Below are 27,909 nucleotides of genomic sequence, written 5' to 3' on the forward strand. Positions count from 1 at the left end.
TATTATAATCGCAGTGATTGACTACAATACTGTATTGCCCAAGTTGATTGGTCACTGTAGTGTATTGAAACCGGTTATTGACCACAATATCATATTCACCAACGATTGGCTACAATACTGCATTGTCCAAGTTGATTGAGCACAGTAGTTAATTGATTCGATTTATTGACTACAATATTATACTCAGCAGTGATCGACTACAATACTGTATTGCCCAAGTTGATTGGTCACAGTAGTGTAATGACCCCAGTTATTGACCATAATATTATACTTGCCAGCAATTGTTTACAATACTGCATTGTCCCAGTTGTTAGGTCATAGTAGTGTATTGATCCCATTTATTGACCACAATATCATATTCACCAGTGATTGGCTACAATACTGCATTGTCCAAGTTGATTGATCACAGTAGTCTATTGATCCTAATTATTGACCACAATATTATACTCACCAGAGATTGGCTACAATACTGCATTGTCCAAGTTGATTGGTCACTGTAGTGTAATGACCCCAGTTATTGACCACAGTATTATACTCGCCAGTGATTGACCACAATACTGCATTGTCCAAGTTGATTGGTCACTGTAGTGTAATGACCCCAGTTATTGACCACAGTATTATACTCGCCAGTGATTGACCACAATACTGCATTGTCCAAGTTGATTGGTCACTGTAGTGTAATGACCCCAGTTATTGACCACAGTATTATACTCACCAGTGATTGACTACAATACTGCATTGTCCAAGTTGTTTGGTCACAATAGCGTAATGACTCCAGTTTTTGACCACAATATTATAATCGCAGTGATTGACTACAATACTGTATTGCCCAAGTTGATTGGTCACTGTAGTATATTGAAACCGGTTATTGACCACAATATCATATTCACCAATGATTGACTACAATACTACATTGTCCAAGTTGATTGGTCACTGTAGTGTAATGACTCCAGTTATTGACCACAAAAATGAGTTGGCGAAGCTTGTTTCAAACTATGACTTTGGTACTGGAAGTCAGTATCTACCACACTTGACAAAGGTTTGATATCTGTATAAATGTTTGGAGAACACATTCACTTTTGGCATTTATAGCAAATGAATACCATTCCATTGACATCAATGGGATGAAGTAGACTGTTTATTTATTTTTGCAGGATTGATGTGGCCAAAGTCTTTAATTGTAACTTGTAGCCATGCCAGTTCATTTTAGCCGCTACACTTGGGGGGAGGGGGGGGGGTCAGCATCTTGTGAACATCACATCACCAAAAGTTGTGAGAGGTTTACAAAATGTTAACTGATATTTGTTGGCATTACAAATAAATGAATGAAACAGCATGGCTATGGGTGGAAATTAACTAAGAATATTCACCAAAAATAAAAATTTATTAACTCAAATGCACATTTGTTGAAGAGCAAATACGGTGTGCGAAAGATCACAAAATGATGAGGGATAATCAATTTGGGTTAAAAGAATAAAGAGAAGAAACAAGTACATTTATCATATCACATCATTGCTGTTTTATTACATTGATACCATAAATATAAACTTATCAGCCATAAAAACTAGAAAGGCATTCAAGATCTTCTAAAATAAAAAAAAAAAAACTGAACACGTTACTTTGTGTGTGTGTATATATATATGTATATATATATATATATTGTTGGAGCAACAAACAGTACTTTTGTTCTATTAAAAGCATTAGTGTGTTTTTTTTCTTCTAACAATGCGAAAACAAAAGTGACCACAGACTACATTGTTTTTGTTAATCATAAGGATACTCTTATAGGAATGATCTGAAATGCAGCACTAATTTAATTATAGTTTTTTTCAGAAATACTTGGTATTTCATTCACACAATGCAGACTTCTGCAGATTCAAGGTATTTGTTTTTCTCTCGATTTAATATATCAGATTTTGGTAGAATCTAAAAATAGGATTTTAAAACTTTGATCTCTAAGTTTTCAAACTGTTGTTTTGTTTGAAATAAAATTACAAGTCTGGCCTTAAAAGAGGACAATGCCTTGAAGAATTATGAAAAAAAAAGAAATTTGAGTAAATTTTTTTTTACAAATAAAACAAACCTAAGAATGTTATTCACAATAGTAATATCAATATCACGTTTTCACATTTGTACCACAAAAGATTACAAATTTCCATCTAAAATATACGAATTTTTAAAAACGAGCCTAAATACAATAAACTCTAAACTCTATTTGATAATATGGCACGTGATAGATCAGTTATACTTTGGGAAAATATCTCTATATATTTAAAAAAAAAATAGTGTTAAAATACAGGGGTTATTATCTGTAATATTATTATCAATATTTTAAATTCAAGTATCATTTTTTTTTCAAGAAAACAACACAAGGAGTTGATAAGCCTGGCTTGTGTGATTTACTCAGCAGCACAAGGATTAAAGACACTAGTGCTTCACCCATTCTAGTTTTTCACCACCACACGCACTTTCTACTCAGTTTTTCAATCAATATAATATTTTAAAAGCGATTTTCTATATTTCTCTTCATCTGGTTGCCATGGCAATAACATCCATATAGAGAGGTAGAAAAATATTCCTGTTACTAAAAGTTATTCTCGCTAGAGAACATGCATTGGTCAAAACTAGAATTTGTGAAATTTACACGCCGCTTTACAGATCATTCCAGTGGTAAGAAAAAAAAAATGGTTTGTTATCCTTCCACTGTGTTTAGTTTTTCTAAAAAATACATGATTTTTTTTTTCTCATGAAAATCACAGCATTTCATTTTGTAATCTCGGTTGCTGAAAAATACAATAGATTTAGACAAAAAAAAGTATTTTAAAAATACATCGTACAGCGACATAGAAATAATGTATTTACTGCATTGTAAAGGAATATTAAAACATAAACATTAGCATTTGGCGAGATGGCTAAACATCAATACAACTCTATATAACACTGCTAAAAAATTGGAACTATATGCAATAGACATCACAGAGAAATTATCTTTCACTTTTTTTTTTACACGCGACATTATTCATGAAAATACGAATAAATTTCAGCTGGTTTTTTTTTGTTTTATTTTTAACATTTCTTTTTTTTATCTATCATGTTACAATTTCAACAATTCCAATTTTTCGCATCTTTTAAGATGTCTCAGTATGTATATCATAGACAATGTGATTCATCAGAGAAAATAAAAAATAAAGAAAAGTATTGTACAAAATCACCTTCTGAAATCTTGCTTAGAGCCTTAAAAATAAAAAAAAAGCCTGCCACAGAACAGATACAAATGCACAAGGTGTTTGTTGCACTACAGAAAAAACAAAAAAAAACACAAAAGCTAAAATCGATCACCCGACCGTCATCAACATTGTTCTGTTGTGTAATGGTTATATACATCATTGACCCGCTGCTGTACTTGTACATTGCAACGACCCACTAATTAAACAACAGAATTTATTAATTTAATCAATTTAAAAAATAAATGAAATTTTAAAACTATAAACTAAAGGCAGGCTTCTAAATAACAAGATGTGGGACACATTCCAAAAGAAATGCTTTAAGCAATTTCAAAATTTCTCTACATCAAAGGACAGTTTTTTTGAATAACAAAAAACATTCATTTCTATAAGAACTATATGATTCAAGTACGTGGGAAAATCATTGTAACAAAGCAAGTGATAGCTAAATACTGCACATTGACAGGAACATGTAAGAGTTCAAGTTCAGAAAGATATTTTTAGCAACAAAGTCGCCTGTAATCGTGACATAGAAAATCACATTTTCACATCTCTTTGCACACCAGTGCAAAAATTATAGTATACATATTTCAGTGAAATTTCCTTGTCGATACATGAAGTAACTATTCTCCTGTACAATAGTTTGAAAATCATTGCTTCAAACACACTGGGTTGCAGTCACACACCTACAAATTTATTTGTTTCTACTTTTTAGTGGCATTCAGAATGCCAGAATTCTAATTCAAAATATAGATGTTCTGTTGAAAAAATTTGATAATATATATATATATATTTTAAAAAGCCTCAATTACAGTACACTACAGACCACAAAAAGTACAAGCTTTTTTTTTAATGTTTAAACCAACTAATAGAAGTACAGCATAAATGGGACAACTATGAAAAATCTATGGTAACATCCCACGTATGCTGAACTAGCAGACGCACTCACTTCCACTACAAGTGAAATGCATGCAGTTTTTTTGTTTTGTTTCATTTCTTTTAAAAATACAATATATATCACAAGTTAAGTCTTTCAAGTACTAAAATTTAGCAGCTTTTTGGTTAGCTTCGTGCTTAAGATCAAAATATATAGTCAGCCTTGGTAGGTAGTAGGTAGGTAAGGTCAAAGAAAGTCTATTGTTGTTACCCACGTATACTGGGTAAATCTGCTGGGGGGAAAAAGACTAAACCTGCAATGCTGGCTACAAGACGAACAAAACAAAAATTAATTTTTTTTTTATCTAAGAAAGTACAAATAGAACATAGGATACATATTTATGTTCAGTTTTACAAAAAAAAAAAAAAAATGACCAGAAAAAGTTACATGTAAACATCACATTTCTTCTAAATACTACTATAATGACTGGCAACACCACTTGTGTTCACGAATTCTAGAAACATTCATTCACTTGATTAGATCAGTGTTTTACACGACGATTAGACGACCACAGGCTATGTAATTAATTAATATTCTCCTTTCTCTCTCTCCCAGAATATGCTAAATGAGCAATTAATAATCAACCACTCCATAAAAATAAACTTGACAACATTGTGCCAGTAATGCCTGACTATCTGATATGGTACAAATTACCATTTTCCTATACACTGCACTTGATTCTGGTCATTCAGAAAAAAACTTTCATTTTAAAATTTCCCAACTGCTGGGGTTGGTTGGAACCCGAGTCACGAAAATTTATCAGCCTTTGTCTCAGATTTACTCTTCAATTGAGAAATGGAATGATCTGAAGTGCTGGCCTTGTTGAAATGAACTGCTGCACTGGAGCTGCTTTCTCCTTTACTGTCTGTACTGGATTCCTGAGTAGAGGTGGAGGTACTTGAAGATTTAGATGTTCTATCTTTCTTCTTGCTGCTGCTGCTGCCCTTCTCTGCTTTTCCAATTGTTGGGCTAAATGCAGTGGTGGCAGAGTGGGGACTTTGATGCTGCGATGGAAATAGATGAGACTGGAAACCCATCTGCATAGAGGGATCATACGGGAAAAAAGCCGCAGTCTGATTCGGTGAGTAGAGCGGGTAGACAAATGGAGCTTGGGCGTAATAGGGAGCCATTCCTCCAAAAAAGTAAGACATATAGGCAGCTTCAGCACTATTCATTGATGGGAGAAAATTAGATTGGGATGCTGCGGCCAAGGCTGCAGCATTCTGACTTGTGCTGCTACTACTAGTACTGGCTTCGGCACTCTCTTTCTTCTCTTCTTTAACACTAACTTCTTCCTTAGTGCTGCTGGTGCTAGTTTCTGCTGTGGTCTGCCCAAGGAATGCAGACATTGCTTGTGCCTGTACTGACTGTAGCTGGGCTGCTGAAAGACCAGACATATGACCCTGGCTGAGCAGTGCTGCCTGATGATTGGGAAGGTAACTAGCAGCTAATGCTCTCTGTGCTTCGATAGGATCAGAATGTTGCAACAGCTGGCTTACAGAAGATGATGAATCTGATGTGTCTTTTTCCATCTGCCCACTCACATACTTCTTCACATTGTGGATGTGTGTCTCTGTAAAAACATGATCTCGGATAGATAGTTTTGCAGAGTACTGGACTCCACACAACTTACAGGAGTCACGAGGTCCATCAAAATTGGTCCCTATTAGTCCAAACTGTTTTGCTATGCTAATTTTGGACTTCTTCTCTTTGGCCCGTGCATTCTGGAACCAGACTTGCACCACTCTCTTTGGTAAGCCAATGTCATTACCAAGAAGCTCACATTCGTGCATTGTCGGTGTTCGGTAGTCAGTGAAGCAGCACTTCAGCACCTTCAGCTGCAACTGGTTCATCTGAGTGCGGAACCTCTTTCCACATTCTCTCGCTTGTTTACGTTGTTCAGCATCAGTCAAGTTACTATCTGTAATTCCACTATTTGAGTCATCAGGACCAATGTTGTAGGAGTAGGTGTAGGAGGTGGTTTCAGACATACAGATACTGTCTGTATCATTTACAGACTCTTCTTCATCATCATCTCCTTCCATATCTCTATGCCTCTCCTCATTGCTGAAGCCGGTGCCAACACTTGAACAAGCAGATGAATCAAAATCTTCAGGATTATTCTCGATCAGATCTTTGCTACCTTCCTCTGCATCTTGACTGCTATCATCTTGAGAATCTGAAATCACAATGCAATCTTCTGGTGCTCTACGCATTTTAGCTGACTTATCATCACTCTTAGAACTGGAGCTAGATAGATTTAAAGCTTTTTCACCTTCACCACCTTCATCTACAGACTCAGCTTTCATAAATTCTTCATACAACTTTGATGAGCTTTCTTCAGCTGCAAGCTCTGCATAATCTATAACATCACTTTGCTTCATTAGAGCTTCCAAAGGCTTTCCATTAACTAACTGGTCCCAGTGACGTGCTTTAATATGAGCCTCCAAAGCTGACTTGGCTTTGAAGATAGCACGACAGAAGGGACATTTCTTGTGTAAATGATTAGGTGCTGATAATCTGAATTGGCCTTTTCTTTCACGGGCTCTGGTATTCTGAAACCATACCTGCACCACGCGTTTCTTCAGTCCAACTTGTCTGGCAATCATGTCTAACATGCGTCTGGTTGGGTTGCTGTCTTCTTGGTATTTCTGGTACAGAATCTCAAGTTGTTGAGGCGAGATTGTAGTACGTAAACGCTTGTCCCTATGTTGATGATCTTGATCTGCATTTGATTGTGTTTCTGATGCATTAGAAGCGTCATCTGTTTCAGAGAGTTTCCTCTTGCCAGTTGGAGATGTCTCCGATTTGGGTGTGGAGAAAGCCCCAAAATACTGTTCTGCTGTCAACCCGTTCATGCTACTACCATCAAATGGCATGTACATCATGTTGAATGGACTTGCATGCTGAGGCATATATGATCGAAATGGTTGCATGAAATGGACTTGCTGGTGCTCATGCCACTGCTCAAACTGTGGAAAGACCAATTCACATTTGTCACACTGGTAGTGTACTTGTGGTGGTTGACCAGGCTCTGATTTTATGTCTGACTTCTTTTCTTCACTCTTGCTGGGAATAGGCGTTTCAGCATGGGAACTTGTCGGAGTGGTCGGTGAGGTTGGAGTAGAAGAATCAGCATAACTGTTATTGGAACTGTCATCATCTTTATAACAGTGTTGTTTTTGATGTTTGATGAGTTCAAAGAATCTCTGGAATACCAACAAACATTTGTTGCACTGGTAATTTAGACCGGGTGTGCGACGGTAACGAGTACCACTGTTATCTGTATCAGCTTCAGGTTGAGGCTGGTTCTCAAACATCTTCCTTGCTTTCTGTCTGGCATTCTGGAACCAAACAACAATTACTCTTGGACTAAGGTTCAGCATCTTGGATAACTGTTCCAAGTCATCATCTTTGGGATAGGCATTGTTCTCAAAGAATTCTTGCAGCATCTTGATTTGATAGTCAGTGAATCGAGTACGCCCTGCTCGCTTTGAACTACCACTGGAGCAAGATGTCATGGTCATTGATGATGAAGATTGAGGAGGTGGAGTGTCGGAAGTTGGTGGCATATGCATTGATGTACTACTGATAGGGATAGATGATGTTGGACTGGGTACAATAGATGTTTCTGCAACAGATGATACTATTGTTGTAGTATCAGTCATAATAGTGGGACTGATAGGAGATCTTTCAACTGTGGATTCGTTAATTGCACTGGGTTCTAATTTTGCACTGATCTGGGGTTCAGCTAGAGAGATAGGTTGTGGTGTTCCAATAGGTTCACTACCAACAGATGATGCAGAGCTTTCTGAAGTCACTGTTTCGGTGTCACCCTTCTTTTCAGTGGATGTTGTCATTACATTTGTCTGTGACTCAGGTGGAAGAGCTGTAGAAGGTGGGTTGTTGAAGTTGTAGGGAGAGTCCTTGTTGCGTTGACGCTCTTTGAAGAGAGTATTTCTGAACCAATGTTTGATGACCTTGTGAGGAAGGCCAGACTTCTCAGACATTTCGCAAATTTGGTCTTCACTGGGTGAATTATTTATATCAAAGTGTGCCCGTAGAATCTTGAGTTGCTCATCTGTGATGCGAGTTCTTGCACGCTTTGGTGATTTCTGCATGTAGGCTGTTGGATCGATGTAGGATATGTTCTGCATCGTCTGAAGTTGCATGGGAAGAGAATTTTGTATCATCATCTGGGTTGATGGTGAAGGAACTGCGGGTGGTGGCATAACACTTGTTGTGGCTGAAGCGGTTGCAGCAGATGGTATGATATCAAGCTGTGTTGGAACAACTTGAGCTTGTGGAGTAGCTGCTTGTTGGCTCTGTGATGCCTGAGAAGTTGATACTTGTTGAGCTGAAACTGCACCAGTGTCAGATGGGGTGCCAGGAGCACTTGTCTCTAGCACGGATGTGACCAAATTATTTTTCTCCTCTTGAAGTTTATCATATTCATCTCTGTAGGATTCGGCAAACTTATGAATCATTTTAGTAGGCAAAAATGATTTGTGCACTTGTTCAGCATGTGCTTTGAAGACCCATATACTTGAGAATTCTTTGTCACAGTAATCACATTTGAATTTGTCTTTGGGATCAACATTCGGTGGTAAGCCCTGGGCACTTTCATTAAACTGCTGGACCAGATCAAATCCATAGCTTTCCAAGTAGCTTTTCATGATGGCATAAGATGGACGTGGTGTGTATGTCATGTAGGTCTTTTGCTGGGTGGAAAACTGAGCAGCTGTAGCAGTATCACTTAAGTAGCATTGAGTCTGTTGGTGTTGAATAAGAGTTTCTTGTGACATAAAAATAGAGTTGCAACGGCTACAGCAGTACATTCCGTTGGCAAATCCGGATGACAACATTTGCTGCTGGAAGAGTGCCAGTGTATTGGGATCCATCAATTGTTGTGTGAGTGCAACAGCAGCAACTGCATTTGCTGCAGCAGTATTGGCGGCATCAGTGTTTTGTGCAATCTGAGCTTGTACTAGTTGTTGTGTAGCATCAGCAGCTGCTGCAGCAAGTAATTGCTGCTGGAGACTAGATGTGATCTGTTGCTGTTGATGCTCAGATGCTGATGCAATTGAGCAGGTGATATCAGGGACTTGTCCTATGTGCTGAAGTCCCCCAAAGGCTCCCATGGAGTCTAACTTAGCTGCTCTTGTCTGGTGCAATACTGACCGCATGTGGATGTCTAAAGTTGATCCTTGACTGTACGCAACTTTGCAGATGTTACACTTGTAGGGCTTTTTATCGTTGCTTGGTGCTGGTTCTGAAGAAGAATTTTCATTGACATTCAAGCTTCGCTTTAACTTATGAAGATGTGACACTGAATTGTAGTGCACCAGAAGAATATTCTTTTGTGTGAATGACTCTTTGCAAGTCTCACATTTATAAGGTCGGTTTGGATCCAGATACTTGTCCATAGTATAGGCTGCCTTGCATCCTCTACGATGTTGCAATGTTTTGTGATGATTACTGAGCTCACTCTGTTTGGTAAACCCAACTTTACAACGGTGGCACTTGTATTTACGTGTGGGATCATGGTAAGTTTCTTCAGAAGGCTGAGGCCCATCTTGGAGTGCATCATCATCTGGACCATTCTCTGCATCACAGTCTTGTTCACTTGACAAATCCATTGCCTGGCTGCCTTCATCCTCCAACATAGTGTCAGAGGACAGACTATCTTGAGATTTTTCGTCAAGGGCATCAGGTGTCAGGGCTTGCATGGACATTTCACTCGCAGTTTGCTGAGCAAACACAGAACCACTAGCTAAAGACACAGGAATACCCATACTATTGGCAATCATTACAGCTGCTTCCTGAGATGTGGATGATGGTAAATTCATATACCCACTTGCATTGTTTGCCAAGCTGAAATACTGAGCAACATCAGAGGCTGGTAATTCCAAGTGATTCGTCTCCATGTGCTTTCGAAGGGCTGATAGTGAGCGGAAACTTCTATCACAGATTGTACATTTAGTAGCTGCACGGATCATGTGATATTGAGAGTGAACCTGCAATTTCTCCAATGTTTTAAAAGCCAAGCTGCACTGATTGCATCTATACTTGTAGACATGTCTCTCGGAAACTGGCAGCTGGGGTCGCTTCGCATGAATTTCTTTGAAATGCATTTGTAGAGCTGCTGATGTCTTGAAGTATTGATTGCAGCCTTTCTTCCAGCATAGGAAACCAGGACCTCCAGGAGTTTCTTGCTCCTTTAACGGGCAGACTTCATTCTGGTGTTTGTAAAGACCATCAAGTTGCTGAAACACCTGATGACACTTCTGACATCGATACTGGTCTCCAGACTCAACATCACTTCCCTGATTAGCATCACTAGACTCTTCAATTTTACTAGCAAACATACTTGAACCAGGACTCTGACAGGTGGGACTATCAAGGCCTTGCGACTGGGATGCTCCTGGTGAAAGAAGACTGGTAGGAGACGCACTCGGTGGGTTGCCGGTAGATACCAGCCATTCACTCTGCTCCACGCCAACCATTAATCTTTGTAAGCATTCGCGTGATACACTATGGACCTGTACCAGATGGATTTCTAAGTTAATCTTATTTGTACACATATCTTGACAGAGAGGACATCTCAGTACAGCTTGTGGCTTCACACTGTGTTGTGACAGTACATGAGCTCTGATGCGATCTTGATCAATGCTACTGTACTTGCAGTATGGACATGTGTAGATTTGCGTTGTAGTTGTACGCATATGTGATCCATCAGTACCAGCGGAATCTGAGCTTGGCTTTTTAGGAGATGAATGACTTTGGCTACTAGATGGACTTTTCTTTTCTTCGTTGCTCCCTTCACTGGATTTGTCCTTCTTCGACAGATCAAGGACACCTTCATTTACACCACTGTGACTGGCTGCAGTGCTGTCCTCTGTTTTTTCTGTTTTCTGTCTCTCAAAACCTTCTTCTGTCTTCAGATGTTTCATTGAACGTACATGCTGAATCAGACTGAGTTTGGCCTTGGTGGAGTAATTGCAAATATTGCAGTGATAGTATTTAGATTCTGAGTTGATAGTAATATTGATTTGTTGAAGATGTCTGAATAACTTCAGGCTTGTCTCATGGCGGTAGTTTGCCACATGAGCACGTAGCTTCTCAACACTGTAGGTGTAGTAGTCACAGGCATTGCACTTCACTTGAGTGGGATTGCTGACATTCATATATTTTAGTCGCCATTCATTCTGTGAACCACCTTCTTTGATGTGGTTTACTAACTGCAGTTTCTGGATGTGTTTGTCAGTTTTGCAATGAAGTTGAAAGTTGGCTTTCAGCTGGGTGCTGTAGTTGCAGAGGTTGCAGCGAATGACATCACCAATATGAATCTTCCAGGAGCTATCAGTGGGAACACTCCTGTCTTGATGAATGTGATCGTAGAGAACATCTAAATCATCATTACAGAATTTGTTACATACAGAACACTGAAACATTTTCAATGGTTCATTTTTGGAAGGATCTTCGTCAACTGGTGGTTGATCATCTCCCATTGTAGCTTCAACTTCCATCATCTCAGGTGTGATCTGTCCAGCCATAGCTGCAGCGTACATGGCTTGATCGTATGGATATTCCCCCATCACTGCATGTGGGTCTATGTGAGCATCTGTAGCAATTGAAATTGGGACCATGTTTTGTGCCATAAGTCGATACATTCCCTCATCTGCCTGAAAGTTACCAAGATTCATTTGCAGGTCATGTTGCATCTGAGTGACATTGTGCTGAACTGCAAGCATGTTGTGCATGTGTTTCTCGCTGGTCATGTGGATACGCAGATTTCTGGCAACATTGGTTTCATACTCACACACCTCACATCTCCAGGTTGGCTTAGGTTTTGGCTTTGATGCAGTGGATTCACCAGCTTTAGACTGGGAAAATAGATGTTCAGTGCTTCCAGTAGATACAACAGACGCAGTAGCAGCAGATACTGCACTCCCAGACTGAAGTTCTTGCAAGTTGTTAAGATGCTTGTCAGACTGCATGTGAATACTCAAGTTGCCTTTTGTGGTAGTTGAATAGTTGCAGATTTCACACCGGAAAGGCTTGTAACCACAGGTGTACGTTTCACCTCTTGCTAGGCGGGGGTGTGATTGGTTACTATGACAATAAACACATTTTGTTTCTGCCTCTGGATGTTTCTCTTTCATGTGGGCTTCTAGTGTCTGCTGGTACTTGTAATGCCAATTACATTTTGGACATTTCAAAGTCTTACAAGAGTTGCGCGAGTGCATCATTGTCATATGTCCACCAAGTGACCGAGATGAACCAAGAACCATGTCACATTTAGGACACTCCACGCTACTGGAAACTCTGTTTGAATGGTCATGATGATGATGATGGTGGTGGGTATGATCAGAAGTGTTATAAACAGCTAACTCTTTGGATAGAGAATGCCGCAGTGAATGGTGTTTGTCTGTGTTGAGTTGGTCATCTTCCTCAACTTCACCTGCATTGCATTTTGGTGAGTCCTCAGTGTCTTTGGCAGTACTGCGTTTATAATCAATACAAGTAGAAGTACTGTGTTCACTGGCTAGATCCTTGTTGCTGGATGATCTACTAGAAGACGAAAGCTTCTCCTCTAAGGTGGGTGATTTTGTTTTTGACACCTCAGGTGCCTCTTTTGCAGCAGATGTATCTTCTGGTGTTTCCTTAGTGTTTGACACTGACAGGTTCTTAAAATCAATTAGACTTTCAGCTTTTGAACTTAATGTTCCTTCATTGTTTTCCATGACACCACTACTTGGGCTCATTTCATCATCTTCATAATCTGCAGACAGGTGGTTTACATTCCTCTCCTTTTGTGATATGTTTTTGGGGAGATTTTGCTCCTTAGGAGCGACGGAGTCTCGAGAGTCCTCATTTTGACAGGAAGAAGAGTTGTGACCATGTTGCTTTGGAGAAATCTCGACTGACAGACTGTTGCCCTCAATGTGAGCGGTACTTGTTGTAACAAGTGAAGTGTTAGTACTGGCTGGGACAGAAACTGGATAGATATAGCTAACATTTGGTTGAGAACTACTCAACAGCTGCTGGTAATAACTTTGCCCATTGGTGGTGTAACTACTTGAACTCGTAGCTTGTGTCTTCACTGGCTGAGGCTCCAGGAATGACAGTAATGGTTCTTTCTCCTTTCCTAGTCCTTGAATGATCGCAGACTGATTTTTTCGCGCCATAATGTTTTTCTCTTTCTCATTCAGGCTCAGCTTGTGTTCATTGGCAGCATGCCCAACAAAAGATTTGGCAAAGCCAAATGACAGTTTACAGAGAAAACACATAAGTATTGGTTTAGAGCTATCGAAGATGAGGCTTTTCTCTGCCGGTTTTTCCAATTCGTTCTCTTTACTATCGCCTTCCTTTTTCTTGTTTCCTGTGCGTACATCATAAACACGATAACTCTGCATGATTGGAGTTGTGTTATTTTCAGAAATATTCATTCCAAATTGCGACATATTTGACATGTTCATGAATGTTGGAGTGCATGGAATATGAAGAGCATTTACAATCGGTGGTTGGACTGTCAACTGATTGGTGTGTGAGTTATAGCGCAGACCAAGCCCTTCAAGAGACTTTGGTATACTTGGTGCAATCTCATCATCAGACTCACCAACTTGGTCTATAAGATATGCCGAGCCATCAGGTTGATACACTATTTTACCCTCAAAGTTCTCAATGTCACTGAGTTCATTTTCATCACTGTTATCGTAGAGGTAATCTTCTTCTGGTTTCACTGTGTTGTTCAATGATCCAGAACAACTATGCTCCATATATTTTTGTAAATTGTTGAATCGTTCCATGCACTCGCCGCAAGTTACTCCATTGGTATCCAGCAGAGGGTTAGATGGCACAGAAGGATTTCCATTGCAAGTGGTTAATGATTGTCGCTTCTCCGTTAAACTTTCACTGGTTGGTGGCACTCTGGCTGGAGACTTAGATTTTGGGGTTGAAATTCGTGTTTCGCTTCCTAGTTGTTCGCCATCGCTGAATTCCCCGGACAAGTTGGGAGTATGTGGTACTCCATCCAGAGCGAGGGAATCAATTTCTAGGCTCAATACCTTGGAGGCAGTTTCCATGGTAACATCAAGTGAAATTAACCAATCAAACACCTAGTCATTTCATTTGTTTTGGTATACAATATCCAATCTAGAAAAAAACAAAAGAAAGACCAAGTAAGTAATACATTCATCACAACATGTTATAAAGACCAGAAGTACTCATTGGTCACTGATTTCTAACTATTGATAGCACATTTTTTTTTTTTAAACTTTGAAAATGTTGACCCAGACATATATCAAGAATTATGCTACAGAGTATACTATGGCAGACTAATAAATTTATTTCTGCAATGCCATATGAATATTGTTTCTCAACCAGTCAGCAATATATTCACTTAAGCTATATAAACTTCAGATTGGAGAGTTTAAAGACGACAAAAGGAACTATAATGTGCTATGATAAGATAACAAGATGTTCGCATACAGTACATACACCACTGCTTAAAAAAACAAATTACAAATTATGTAGATTAGAAGCTCAAGCGGAACCATCTTATCAAACTAGACACAAACTAAATAAAAATCTGTTGAAAATAAAAAGATAGTAGGGTACATAGATAATGTACTTTTTCAATAGTGTTGCACACACTTGTATAGATGATATATCTACAATCAAAATAAGTTGTATTTTAATTTTTGGTTTTAACATTCTGTTAGAGATGCATTTTCAATAGAGCAAATATGGTATATGTGAAATAAATAAACCAAGGTTTTTTTTTATATATTTAAAATATTTTTACAAGAAATACAGCAACCACATGACCATAGTAGATATCACCAAACTTACTGGCACAACATATAATGAATTTACAAAGAAATTGATCTACATGGTGTAAAAGCATAGCTTACAATCAATACATACAAATATAGAATTTTTAAGATGGCCATTGGATCAGATCTCCACACAAAATGACAAGTATCTCAAAGTTCTATATAACTATCAACTTGAGTTACCTACGGTAAGTTCAAATTATATTATTCAAAGGCATGGCTGAAAAACAGGTGTGCACAGGCTAAACCCATAATTTGTAAACTGCTCCACCCCTATCGTATGAAGAGATTTTGCAGGAATAAGGCACAAAATAACAAAAAAGTTATTGATTTTAAAAGACACGGTTCAATACTATGAAAACAGATGCAGATATGATAAACATCAGATTACTAGAAATTGACAAAACATCAGTGCGTGTCAACTGTGAAAGACCATCCAACCTCCAAAAATAACTTTATCAAAAAATACATGTTAAAGCAAAAAAATCAACTTAATTACTGATGGAAAATTTCTATGAAGTGGGACTTCATTTTTATTTTTAGGTAAATAAATGATGTGAAACATCACATGGAGTTGGTAGGTGGCGATGACAGCAGCAGTTGTGGTGGTAACTGTCTTCCTTGACGGAGAGTGAACACAATGCCGGACACCACAAATATTGAAACTCCGAGTCAAATTTACTATTGACTAAAAGCCATTCTAATTACGAGTCACAGATGACACCACGAAAGCACCACTTCGATTCCTTTGTTCATCTTTGTTACTCCAGAAAACATGCAAACGAGAACAAAAGCTCCGTAATCCCTTCTAAATACCATACAACATCAGCAACTGTGAAAACAATGCAAAAAACAGCCTTTGCTGTCTAATATGGTAAAATAATAATCATCTATACTCAGTTTGACCTAGACGCAATGGTTATATTAACTTTGTGTCTAAAGCTTGCTATTGATAACAATACAAATTTGGGACTAGTTTTTGAATTAAAATAATGTTGATTTCAGCAGAAACACTCTGAGATGGAATCGATCAAGAACAAAGAACGAGTTGTTTAAGACAAGATGCGTAACAATATGCAGATATCAGTCTTATTTCGCAAGAATATAATAAGTCCTAAATAAAATGGGCAGAAAAACAAGCTATTTTTCATCAAGTTATTACCATTGACTGATTTTCACAATTTTGTTTCTGATTACCTACACTACTTTTTGAAAATGGCATTGTTCAATATTGTGTGTGGTTAAAAGCCTCCTTGAGAGCACAGTCATTCTCCCTGGATCATTTGAATATGAATGTTGGTGTCAGTTGTTCACATTGTTTTGATGGTAGGGCTATTATTTCAACAGAGAAAAAAAAAATCAAATATGGAACCCACTTTCCATATTTGAGGGATTAGCGAGTAAAAACAAATTTCCCAATTGAACATTCAATTTGAATTCGTGTTTGAGTATAAGGGCACTTGTGTAATATTTCCATAAAATAAAAATCTACTTCACCATATCCAAATTATTCAACATTTTTTCTATCTGACCAGTCTGCAGTTCTGTTAGAGACTGAAAAGCGTACTTAAATTAATTCTGTCACTGTAGAAGTTTTTTAAACACCAGACTGATTATTCAATGTTGTAGAGAACTACAGGCTATAACTACACATTACCATCAACATGATTCCTGTAACAAACTAGAATCAGTTAAAGACGATACTAACCCCAACAGTGTTCTCGGACTATGAATAAATACATACAAGTGAAAAATACCCATCCATTTTAAACATGTCAAAAACTAACTGCAGATTATCAGTGACTAAATTTACATAATTACCACAAATTATCCCTCTTTGAGCGAAATCGAAGAAAAAAAAACATGCCAAGTTCACTCTCAGCAACTGAACTGGCAGTCCGCATAAAATCAAAGTTTTCTCCAATTAACGATTATATTGGTATTTCCTAATTTCCAATATACATTTAAAAAGTAGCTATTCTCTGGGGAGGTGTAGCATACTTGAAGATGGTAACACATGCAAATAGCTAAACTAGCAATCAGAAACATGCTACTTTGAGCCAGGTATTTTTTTTTTCACCCTGTGTTTAGGGGCTCAGACAATTGCTTCAGCAATTCAGTAGAAACACTTGAGGCAAATAACGTAACAGAAAGTAGAACACACATTTGTTTAAGATGGAATATATTCTTTAGAAAAAGAGAAATTTCAATTTTTAGCATATTGTAAGAATCGATATTTATTTACCTGTAGGAAGAGTTTCCAGATTTAAAAATACCTAAATATAAATGATCCACAGTAACATGGAGATAATATTTATACTCACAGTACTGAAATATAGATGGGCCTTATTATCAATGATGTTTCAGCCCTGCACAGAACCGCATATTAGAGTGTATATACATGTATTGAAATACACACGCATACATCATATAAACACGCGTACAAGAGCCATTAAAAAGAAAAGCAATTAAAAAGTGAAAAGTATAAAATCCAGTCATTAAGCAAGCCTTTATAGTGCTGTCAAATTAGCATTGAACACTGGCATTTACAGAAATACTGCCTCCAACTAATTTGCAAATATCTAATAAAAAAGTGATAGGAAAGATATGACATACAAGCTTTGCATACTAGGCAGTAGTTGTTATATTTCTATGGTGACTGAAACACAATACATCCTGGAGAGCAACTTGAGACGTGGAGATGAGAGAGCGAACACTGACACACCTAGAGAGATAGATTTCGACAGAATTGTCTCCTCCTCTACAATGCAACTGCAATACTATCATTTTAATCCCTCTAGGGGGAATATAAGACTTTACATTCATCCACTTCATTGTTTTCTCTTGATCTTCACAGCCGCAATCTTATATTTCAACATCATAAATGCATTTTAAATTTTTTTTTCTCTCTCTCTTTATGTTTTCCCCCCCTACAGGCTCCATTGTCTTTTATGGGGACATTATAATGGAGACATATGCAAAGTGTTACGTTGGGCTACATCTATAGATAATTTTGAAATTCAGCAGAGACTTAACAAGCTCCTGACATAATGGGAGAAAATGCATTTCCGTACTTCATTATGAATTATCTTTTGTACATGGATGCACATATGAAAGAAATACATCATATTTTGTTGTAGAAAGGTTTAAATTGGTGTGAACTTATGATCAATAATAATACAAATATGTGACATATAGCATAGCGGTTGGCAAATGTCAAAGCAATTATTCCAAATGAGAGATTTAGATACAGAGAAGAATGGAAGAGTAGGGGGGTGTTGTTGTTGTTCTTTGGTAGAAATAGCCTTTGTCAGTAGAGACATCATTACAGAAATCATTCATTATGAGGAATGATCAAATATAAAATCAGACACTAATCACAGGCATCAGCGGCAGCTACATACAAGGGAAAATAAATTACTCCATTATGTAGATAAATTTGCAATAATTATTGCCGATTTATTTTACTTTAAGTCTGACTGCCGAGTCATCACCCATCTAAAGACATCATGCAGCTTGATAGGCACTGAAGATGAAACACGCAACAACAGATTATGAAAAACACTGAATAGAAACTATACGTGTACTAGGCAATGCGTGATCAATGAACAACGCACAAAGGATACAGAGAGCCCTGTTAAGAAAAGACATTGCTGCTGCAGTGTACTTGTGGCTAAACAATTTTTCCAACACGAAAATAGCTGCGGTGAGATAAAAGCCGACTGCTGGTCACAAGTAAAGTAAGTGGGGAATAGTGAAGTTGCTGCTGCAAATGAATATGAAGAAACTTGAGGACGAAGATGTATAAATTTCAATTAACCTAGTATAAAGGATGCTGCTCTCTGTGTAACATTACTGGTATCAAGTTTGTTCGCTTCATCAAAGCGACTTCCTAAAGACATGAAGCAAATCTGTATGCATGTCAGATCGTAATTTTGATGAAGATTTAAAATGACATCTATAAAGTTTTCAATAGAATGCACGGTGATTTTCCAGCAAATCCGTAAAACAGAAAGAAAAAAAGACCTCATCTCGCTCTCTCAAAGCATGTTCATTTCAGTGCCTTTGTTGTTTTAGATTTAATGGTGTATTAATAGGACTCCGTCTTAACAATTGATTGTGTACAAGGGTCTGAAAAGAAGGTTTTCTTCAAACAATGGTGTATGCATCGTGGAATGCCTTGAACCCCTGTTTCACTCTCACACTTTGTTCAAGCCATTGGTTTTTCGCTCTGTCTGGGCTGTTCCATTGAGCAACAGGGATGACAGCATTTAAAAAAAAAAAGGTCAGCTAATTAGAACGTTTCTTTAGAGTGGGGAGTGACTCGCAGTTTGATTTTTTCAAATGCCAAGAGGGTTTGAATACTAGGAGAATCTTCTCAGCTGTCTACAGAGGCAAATGTACATGTTTTCAACATGATAGCTTGACTGTAATAAAAACCCTCTTTCCCTGCAAGTTATTTTACACTTCCTCCAAAGTGAAAGCACAAGTCATCTATATTTTACTAGATGATTCTGCTATATAAAACTCAAGGTTATACATCTACATATTTTTCGCCTATTATTGTTCGATATGCAACACTTGGAGAGAAAAAAAATCTCATTAATTTTGTTAATGTTAATGAAGGTCAGGGGTCAAATTAATTGTGAATTAATGCACAAACTGTCAACATTTTATTTTGAGGACTACACATTTGTAATAAATACCAAAATTCAGTAACTATTAACCAATCAGGTAACAGTTATATCAAGTGAACAGAAACAAGCAATTTACAACTGAGAGTAGACGACACAAAAAGCATCAGAGAATTGGATGGGTTGCATAGCACATTTGGATTCACAAAACAATACTTGATTTTACATAACAATATTTGTCACTTATGCACTGAAATGAAGCAATGGATGATGTAATCTAGTCAGAATATCATAGTAAAGATTACATCAACTAATGTGGTACCTGTCTGTGCGATGTCATGTGGTACTTGTCTGCGCGATGTCATGTGGTACCTGTCTGTGCGATGTCATGTGGTACCTGTCTGCACGATGTCATGTGGTACCTGTCTGCACGATGTCATGTGGTACCTGTCTGCGCGATGTCATGTGGTACCTGTCTGCACGATGTCATGTGGTACCTGTCTGCTCAATGTCATGTGGTACCTGTCTGCTCAATGTCATGTGGTACCTGTCTGCTCAATGTCATGTGGTACCTGTCTGCTCGATGTCATGTGGTACCTGTCTGTGCGATGTCATGTGGTACCTGTCTGCTCGATGTCATGTGGTACCTGTCTGCACGATGTCATGTGGTACCTGTCTGCACGATGTCATGTGGTACCTGTCTGTGCGATGTCATGTGGTACCTGTCTGCACGATGTCATGTGGTACCTGTCTGCACGATGTCATGTGGTACCTGTCTGTGCGATGTCATGTGGTACGCACCAGAGCAGTGGTAGGTCGTACGCACCAGAGCAGTGGTAGGTCATACCCACGCACACAATGTTGTGCTGTATGCTTATACTCAACCCTGACTAATTTCACATCCTACAGGACTGCATAAATATCATCTTGAATACAATTGAGATAAGATTTTATTGAATGAAAAGTAAGATAGACATGGAGAGAAATACTCTGCCAGAAATATTACCACAAAAACAAAATTTTTATATAAAAGACCATAATGGGGAAAACAAGACTTAGAGTAAAGTCTAGAAAGAGCCTGTAACAATAAGAGGATGAAAAACCAAAATACAATAATGAACTTCTGATGTTTGAATTGTAGATAAAAAAATACTAGAAATACTTGAGAAAGAAGTTAATCAAAACGACCCATATAACCAGAGTCTGCTTTGTTTCAGACTTCATGCGAAGTAGATAAAACCTGAGACATTGCAGCAACAATAACATTAGCAACATTATCTGCCAAGTAACACTTACAGAAATTAGGGGAGATGCACTTCAGGAAACTGTCTCTTCTCCAATTACACTTTTAGGCCCTGTGATCCTACCGACAACGTAGGCAAAAGACAAAGACAGTTGGGGTGAGACTGATCTCCCACTGACTAGTCAATTCCAGTCAAGTTGCGCTTGTCAATCCCACGTTACTCTTCTGAATAGAGGAAAGCGCTCTTCACAAGACACTGTGAATCAAAACTGACAATTATGCTCCTCTCATACTGAGTCCCCCGAAACACAAAGCTGAAGAAGAACAAATACATGTACAAGTCATTGTCTAGGACCTTGGAACATCAAAACGATGAAATCGATCTATGACTAAAGGATGCTTACTTCATCAAGCAGTTTTATTAATAGTGGAATGACGTGCGGGCAACTTTTTAATTTCCCATTTTGCTTGAACGGGTCAACAAAGCCTTGGAGCATTTCACAAGCAACAAGGTTTAAGGAAACGACTATCTCAGTAAAACTGTCATACACACACTACAACACATAATAAATTGACACAGCATCAATATATCCGAGGACAACACAAGGTAACATTTTTTTTTTCCACACCCTCCTCTGGAGTGAACCTTGTTTGCACTAAAAAAGGTCACTCTGGTGGGAGATAGCTGAAATTATTTCCTGGTTCAAACACCAGGGATGAAAATGTAATGGATGCAAAACATATCTTGTCAGAATTTATTAATAAAGTTCATTCAAATGAGATGCACACTGCACATGCAGGTGCAGGTCCAGTTCAATGTGGACCAGACAAGAAGTCAACCTGCAAATGATTTACTGATTGTGAATTTCATAGAAATACACAAATGCACACACAGGTGGGCAATCAAAATATATTTGAAAACCTCCCTAGAAAAGGAAGTGACAAGATCTCTACACAACGGTGATATGAAGCCATGTTTTTTCTTATTCTAAAAACAGTATGATGCAAAGTGTGACTGGTAGCCAATGAAATAAACGGCAATAGGTATGTATGTGCAATATACATACATTGTAGTTATGTGTATAAATGCACCTAGAGTTGTTAACACACAATCTACTTCCTGGATATACTGAGCAATGTATTAATGTTTACATAGCTAGATTCACTACTGTTTTACACTATCAATCATTTTTTTGTGTGTAATTTTTTCTCTCTTTCAATTCACAGTGGTTTAACGAGACTCAGAAATGAACGAGTAAAATGGTGAAAAAGACATAAGCATGAGAATTTGAATGTTACCTCACCAATGAGTGGAGCTTGCCGAGTCAAGTCCATACACCTATACAATTTTCAATAGAGTGTGTATTCAGAGAAATCTTCTGATCACTCCCCTTAACACTACCTAACCAGCCTTATGGTGGGTCATTGTATTCTCATCTAAAGTGGTTAGACGTACATGATGTTTTTCTAGAGATACATAGTGACCTGTTGCTTGGGTCATGAACACTCAGGTCAGGTGACATGCAGTGATGATTTGTCAGGCTACACATACATGTTGACTTCTAACGAATGAACAAAAAAAATGCCCCCTCTCTCTTGTGATAAAATGTAATTTAAACACTTTCCTATAATACACTGATTCCAGAATACCTAGCAAATAACCAAGGTGAGGCAGCTGTTGAGTTAGATTGGGATGATACGCTTGATTATTTTCATTATTGTGCTCTGTACATTTCACAGTTTCAGAAATGAGAAACCATGAATATTGATGACACCGTGACATATGGGAAATTTAATTTTCGCACAAGCCGGAGTGCAAAAAAGTTCCGTATTTATATTTCATAATAGGAGCGTAATTTTGCACAGAGAGCAAACAAGTCCATTATACGAGTTGCGTGAAATGGATGAAAATAAGCAATCACTATCGATATTATTTCTGCCAATCTGCGAGTATGACATTGCAATTATATTTCGTGTGAAATTAAAATCATGCAATAACAAATGCAATGATTGTTTTGTACCGAGTGCTAAAAGTAAAGTATCAAGATCCAAAATGAAACAATCTCAAACCAATTTACTGCGAGCAAGGAGGATGACGCAGATGATCGTCCAAGCGAAAGTGTAGATTATGTCACTTGGATAATGACAAGCGAGATATGCAGTATGTTTAGATAGGAAATTAGCCACAAGTTCTTCCCAGACACACCCTGGTCATTAGAACTGATAACTTTTACTGATAAAATAAATATACCCAACTTAGTCACTGGGGAACCGGATAGCTATCAAGCGAAATAACCCTTTGCTTGGTGCTATAATTGAAACATAAATGGGATATTTGGAAGGCAATTGAGGGGGCACATCATTATCATCATCATCACCATACCACCAACCCCCCTCAATGGCTGGCTCTCGAACAGATGGAGCTGTCATGATGTTGGTAATAACTCGTAGGTCTTGCAGCAGCACATCAGCAACAATTTGTGCAATAGTAAGAGTAGTGATAACAATTCATGCAATTGGTTTTTTTTTTTATGTGTTTTATGTATCTCTCCTCAACACTCGTTGATATTGATAAAAGGGGTAGCAAGTAATCATAGTCGGGGCACGTATCTTCAGCTTAATGAAATGCACCGTTATCATATTTTGCATTAATTTTTCCCAATTTACCCCACGCTTTTATCAATTTCCTTCGAGTTTTCAATTAAAAAACAAAATAGGCTCTGACTAGCGTCTCCCAGAAGAACAAATTACATTTCTAATCTTGATAGAACTTACATGAAAAATCTGGATTAATAAAAAATCAATCAGGTCTATGGTAGCCTCTAAGCCTTAATTGCTCACTGGCCTAATGAAGTGCACGCTCATCTGCTTCCACCTTAACACAATCAATACCTCCCAATTCTTAAGCATATTACAGTGCCCAAGTAATTACGTCAGTAGGTAGTGAGAACATCAATAGTTAAAACCCGGTCTATCGCCATCTTGAATATGTTAGTGATAAAAGCATATAAATTATATAGAACGTGTGAAAAACAAGATGGGCTAGGTAATTAGATGAACTGCTAACAGCTTTTTAGCTCCCTTCCAAGCGAAAATCATGACACCCGGCAAGTTTCTTGCAGGGACCCTTTTCATCCCATGTAGCCATGGCAACAGAAGTGTATAGTATCATTAGTTCTTGAGAGAAGACAAACACAGTGGGGAGATGGAAAGGTCTTTTGAATATACTACAGTGTGACCATAATATTATAAAATACACAACCAAAGGCAGGGTTGGGAAATTAGCATATTTGAGTGGTTTGTCAATATCTAGTGAGTCATGGCTTTACACCGATTATTACAGTGAACAATAGCTTACACTGGCACTATTATCCACTCAATCACACCGAAACTTTACCCCAAATATTTCCCACTTGACAAAAGGCTGAGATCACAGGACAAAAACAACAGTTTTATTTAGATACCCAATGGAAAGCCCATCACCACACTAACATATGACAGTGACACTTTGGTTTGACCTTCAGACAACATGTGCATGACCTGCCCTTGTTCAGTTTCAGACATAAATGACAAGCTGGCAGTTCAAAAAAGAAAAAAAAAGAAAACCCCATTCATTTATGAAGAACTTGCGGAGACCCTCTACCAGCAATGCTTTAAGAATATACACTCTTGAGTTTTAAGTAATCAAACAACAGCGTCCGTCGATTTCAGTGAACTGTGAAGCTAGAAAATCATGGTGTCAACAGTGAAATATGGAGCTAAAAAATCATGGTGTCAACGCAATCATCCACTGAAGTTCAAACTAGCAATGTTTACCTAACATCTAGCTGGGTAAACAGTTCAGCAAATAACCTAGGTGGCAAACACTGGAAAAGTCTGTACAGAACTGGCCAAACAAGGAGGTCAAAAAAAAAGAAAGAGAAAAGGTAGCTTGGGTTTAATAATTCCCCCGAGTAAAGCCATGAGTGTTAATTGTGTAGAATGGCCGGACCACTTTAACTTGGTATGCATGAAGTACTGCCAGACTTGAAAACAATGGCTTTTATATCACTGTACGTGGATGAGTGTATGTCACAGCAAGTCAAAGGCAGGCAAGCATGATAGGCAATCTGACAGGTTATAACAGCCAAAGCGCTGCTGTGCCACGTTAAACGCTAGACAGAGCAACACTTGTAAAGTGTGTGTGTAAGGAAGTAGAGAACGGGAACAAATAATATACCTACTGAATGAAGGTCAAACCTGATGGTTGCTGAACTTGCTGGCAGACGGGGGATCAGGTCACAGCAGCCACAAACCTTTTACACAAATAGTACACAGCACAAAGGTATTCATATAATGCAACTGTCTACCACAATTAACTCCGTGTATTGGTCCTCTTCCAAGCATGTTTCAGATTTGAATAAACAGAGAGCAAGCAAACGCAGGGAGCTGAGCAATTATCACCATGTGCATACATCCCTGTTTAAATTACCAATGAAACTGTATTCATTATTTACATTTGCTAATGCATAAGCTAGGATAATAGTCACTCATTACTGAGGCTTGTTGATTTTCCCTCTGCAAATCCATTAGCCGAACTGGACCAATATTAATTACAATTTCAGGCCACCAGACTAGGTATCTTTTGAAGTCCTTGTATATAATAAAACATAAAAGTCATCTTCCTAGTATAGGATTGGTGATGTATGAAGGTACATAGGTATTTCCATGAACTGAGATGCGGGAGTATGGGTTTCACTGACCACACAAACTCACCGCTGCTACACTGACACTTTATCTAGATCATTTGTTTATAAATTAAAACACCACAGAGATAGAGGTTTACAGTTAGCCTCCCTATTCAAACTGCTATTTGCATATGCAAATAGGATTGGCTTTTATTGCCAGGCTGTCTGTAGCTGGTATTGTTCTCACTGGCAAATCCCACGACCCGCTCTCAGCAAGGGCGCTTTATGCATGATGCTGCACAATTAGGCAAATCACTGTGGCCCCATGAAAAACGTGGCCCATCCTTAATTATGGAATTCTATGGCTATCATTGGAGCACAGATCATTTATTCACAGGCAATCACAAACATCTTTTCAGAAGCTTGGAGGGCACTTAAATGAACTTAATGGTGAATAATTTGCATATGTAAATGCAATTAGCCCCAGCTGCCGTAAATCATGACAAAGGATAGGCTATTTTGCCAATAATACTATCAAGGATGTTATCACCACCGATCAAAGACAGTTCAAAATAAAAGACGGGGGAGGTGGCATTAGTATCTGGTTAACTCCCCGGGGAGGTGACCCTGAGTCTCTACACAGGGGGAGGTTATGTCAGCATAGCTTAACCTATATACTCAGTGTAAAGCCATGCCATCATCCTACCCACCCAACCTATCCACCCCACCCCAACCAAAGTCGGTCTCAGTAATATTTGCAGTGCAATTAATAAATTTTGTCCTTTTATTTTATTTTATTTATTTTATTTTTACTGCTCAAAATATCCAGACTAACCGGTTTGGCAGTAGAAAATATTTTTCACTTGGTAATTAAATCAGTAATAGATCTTTAGAAATCTGCATATCAAAGGCATACAATTAAACAGCTCAACAAAAGGGGCCACCTCTCACACAGGGAATGCCATCTGCATATGCAAATGCAATTAAATTGCCGATTGTGTTTGGTTTAGTGCCCAGTTACCTATTTGCATATGAGCAGATACAGAGAATAAAACTAATTAACTGGCAGGGCGCTGCTATGTCAAAAACAGGGATGTCTGCCTGCTTCAACTCAGCATGCCACAATAAGGTTGTAGGATTACTTTTTTTTTCTTTTTTTTTTTTGCATCATGACCAAAAACAGAGTTGTGAACTCCACTGGTTTTTAATCAATTTTTTTCTTTCATTCTGACAGACTAATGAAAGTCGTTAACAAAGGCCATGATTAAAATCCTTGGTTTTTGTCTTGTAAATCCATGGCCATTGTCATTAAAATTGTAGAGTCAAGCTAACTCACCGTAAACAAAAAAAACAAGAACCCACAAACAGTGCTAAAACTGCAGCTTCAAAAATAAAAGTTAATGTGACATTATTGAAGTGTGGGGGAGGGGGGGGGGGTGTTTACTGGGGCTCTGAACAAAGGTGATTTGAGGACATGAACTGGAAAGGGTTATCATGCCAACAGACAGCCAGAGTTATTTATCTTAGCTGTTGGGCATGGTCAAAAAACCGTGGGAGTTCCCTCTCATCTCCATACATACAAACAAACATACTTCCATAGCCAAATCAGGGAATTGTCAAAAAAAAAAGGTGGTGTCAAAATAGAAACGGATCAGAAAAACAAAAGGTACTGTGAGAACAAAAAAACCCTAGTTTGTTCAGTATAAAGAATGGGTGGAATTTATTGAAAGTGTTTAGTGCGTTGGCAAGGGGGATTATAATAGGCGGCAATGGCAGTGTGAAATTAGACAGAAACTGTACTGTAAACGCAACTCAAGTGTAAGCGTTGGGGAAAACATGGTTTTGTTTTAAATTAAATGAAAGGACGCCAGCACTTGACAGGCAGACTGGAAAACAAAACAAAGGCAGACTTTTTTTTTTATTTCTCAGCAAAGCCTAGAATGAGATTTTTTTTTTTTGTCTCAGTAGACTGGTAGTTTTGATGAATATTTCATGCGACGCAATGTTAGTAGAGTCACTATACAAATTTGGCCTAATGAAAGCAGGAAAGCTTCTGCTTAACTTATGCATTTATATAACCTACGAAAGACGCATGCTATGATTTAAACTGATTCCCATTGGAATTTAGCTATAAGAATCAGCGTATGGTTGTATATTAACTCGGCAGTGTATTTGCTCAAGATTACCATCACAGTGACACAAGGGTCTTTGCATTTTCAAGGTGAAATTTGGAATTTTCATGATATGATAAATCAACTTTCAAATAAAAATATGTATGTGTATAAAACCCAGTGTGTACTTTGTCATCACTCGGACTTGAGACACCTTTTTCGAGCTACATACCATATGCTTACTAAGTGCAT

At 38.0% G+C, this 27,909-nt stretch overlaps 1 protein-coding gene across 1 annotated transcript in view; it reads right to left on the bottom strand.

Moving 5' to 3' along the window:
- Nucleotides 1-1,495: 1,495 nt before the first annotated feature.
- The window catches only part of LOC100376798 (zinc finger homeobox protein 3-like), a 31,135-nt gene continuing 4,721 nt past the window's right edge, over nt 1,496-27,909 (bottom strand). The window contains exon 2 of the mRNA XM_085500356.1: nt 1,496-14,319. Coding sequence (XP_085356482.1) covers nt 4,908-14,249 — 9,342 coding nt within the window. The 5' untranslated portion in view covers nt 14,250-14,319 and the 3' untranslated portion in view covers nt 1,496-4,907. The remainder of the gene's footprint in view (nt 14,320-27,909) is intronic.

The sequence above is a fragment of the Saccoglossus kowalevskii genome, chromosome 6 (genome assembly GCF_978046115.1).
Source record: "Saccoglossus kowalevskii chromosome 6, keSacKowa6.1, whole genome shotgun sequence".
Classification (NCBI taxonomy): domain Eukaryota; kingdom Metazoa; phylum Hemichordata; class Enteropneusta; family Harrimaniidae; genus Saccoglossus; species Saccoglossus kowalevskii.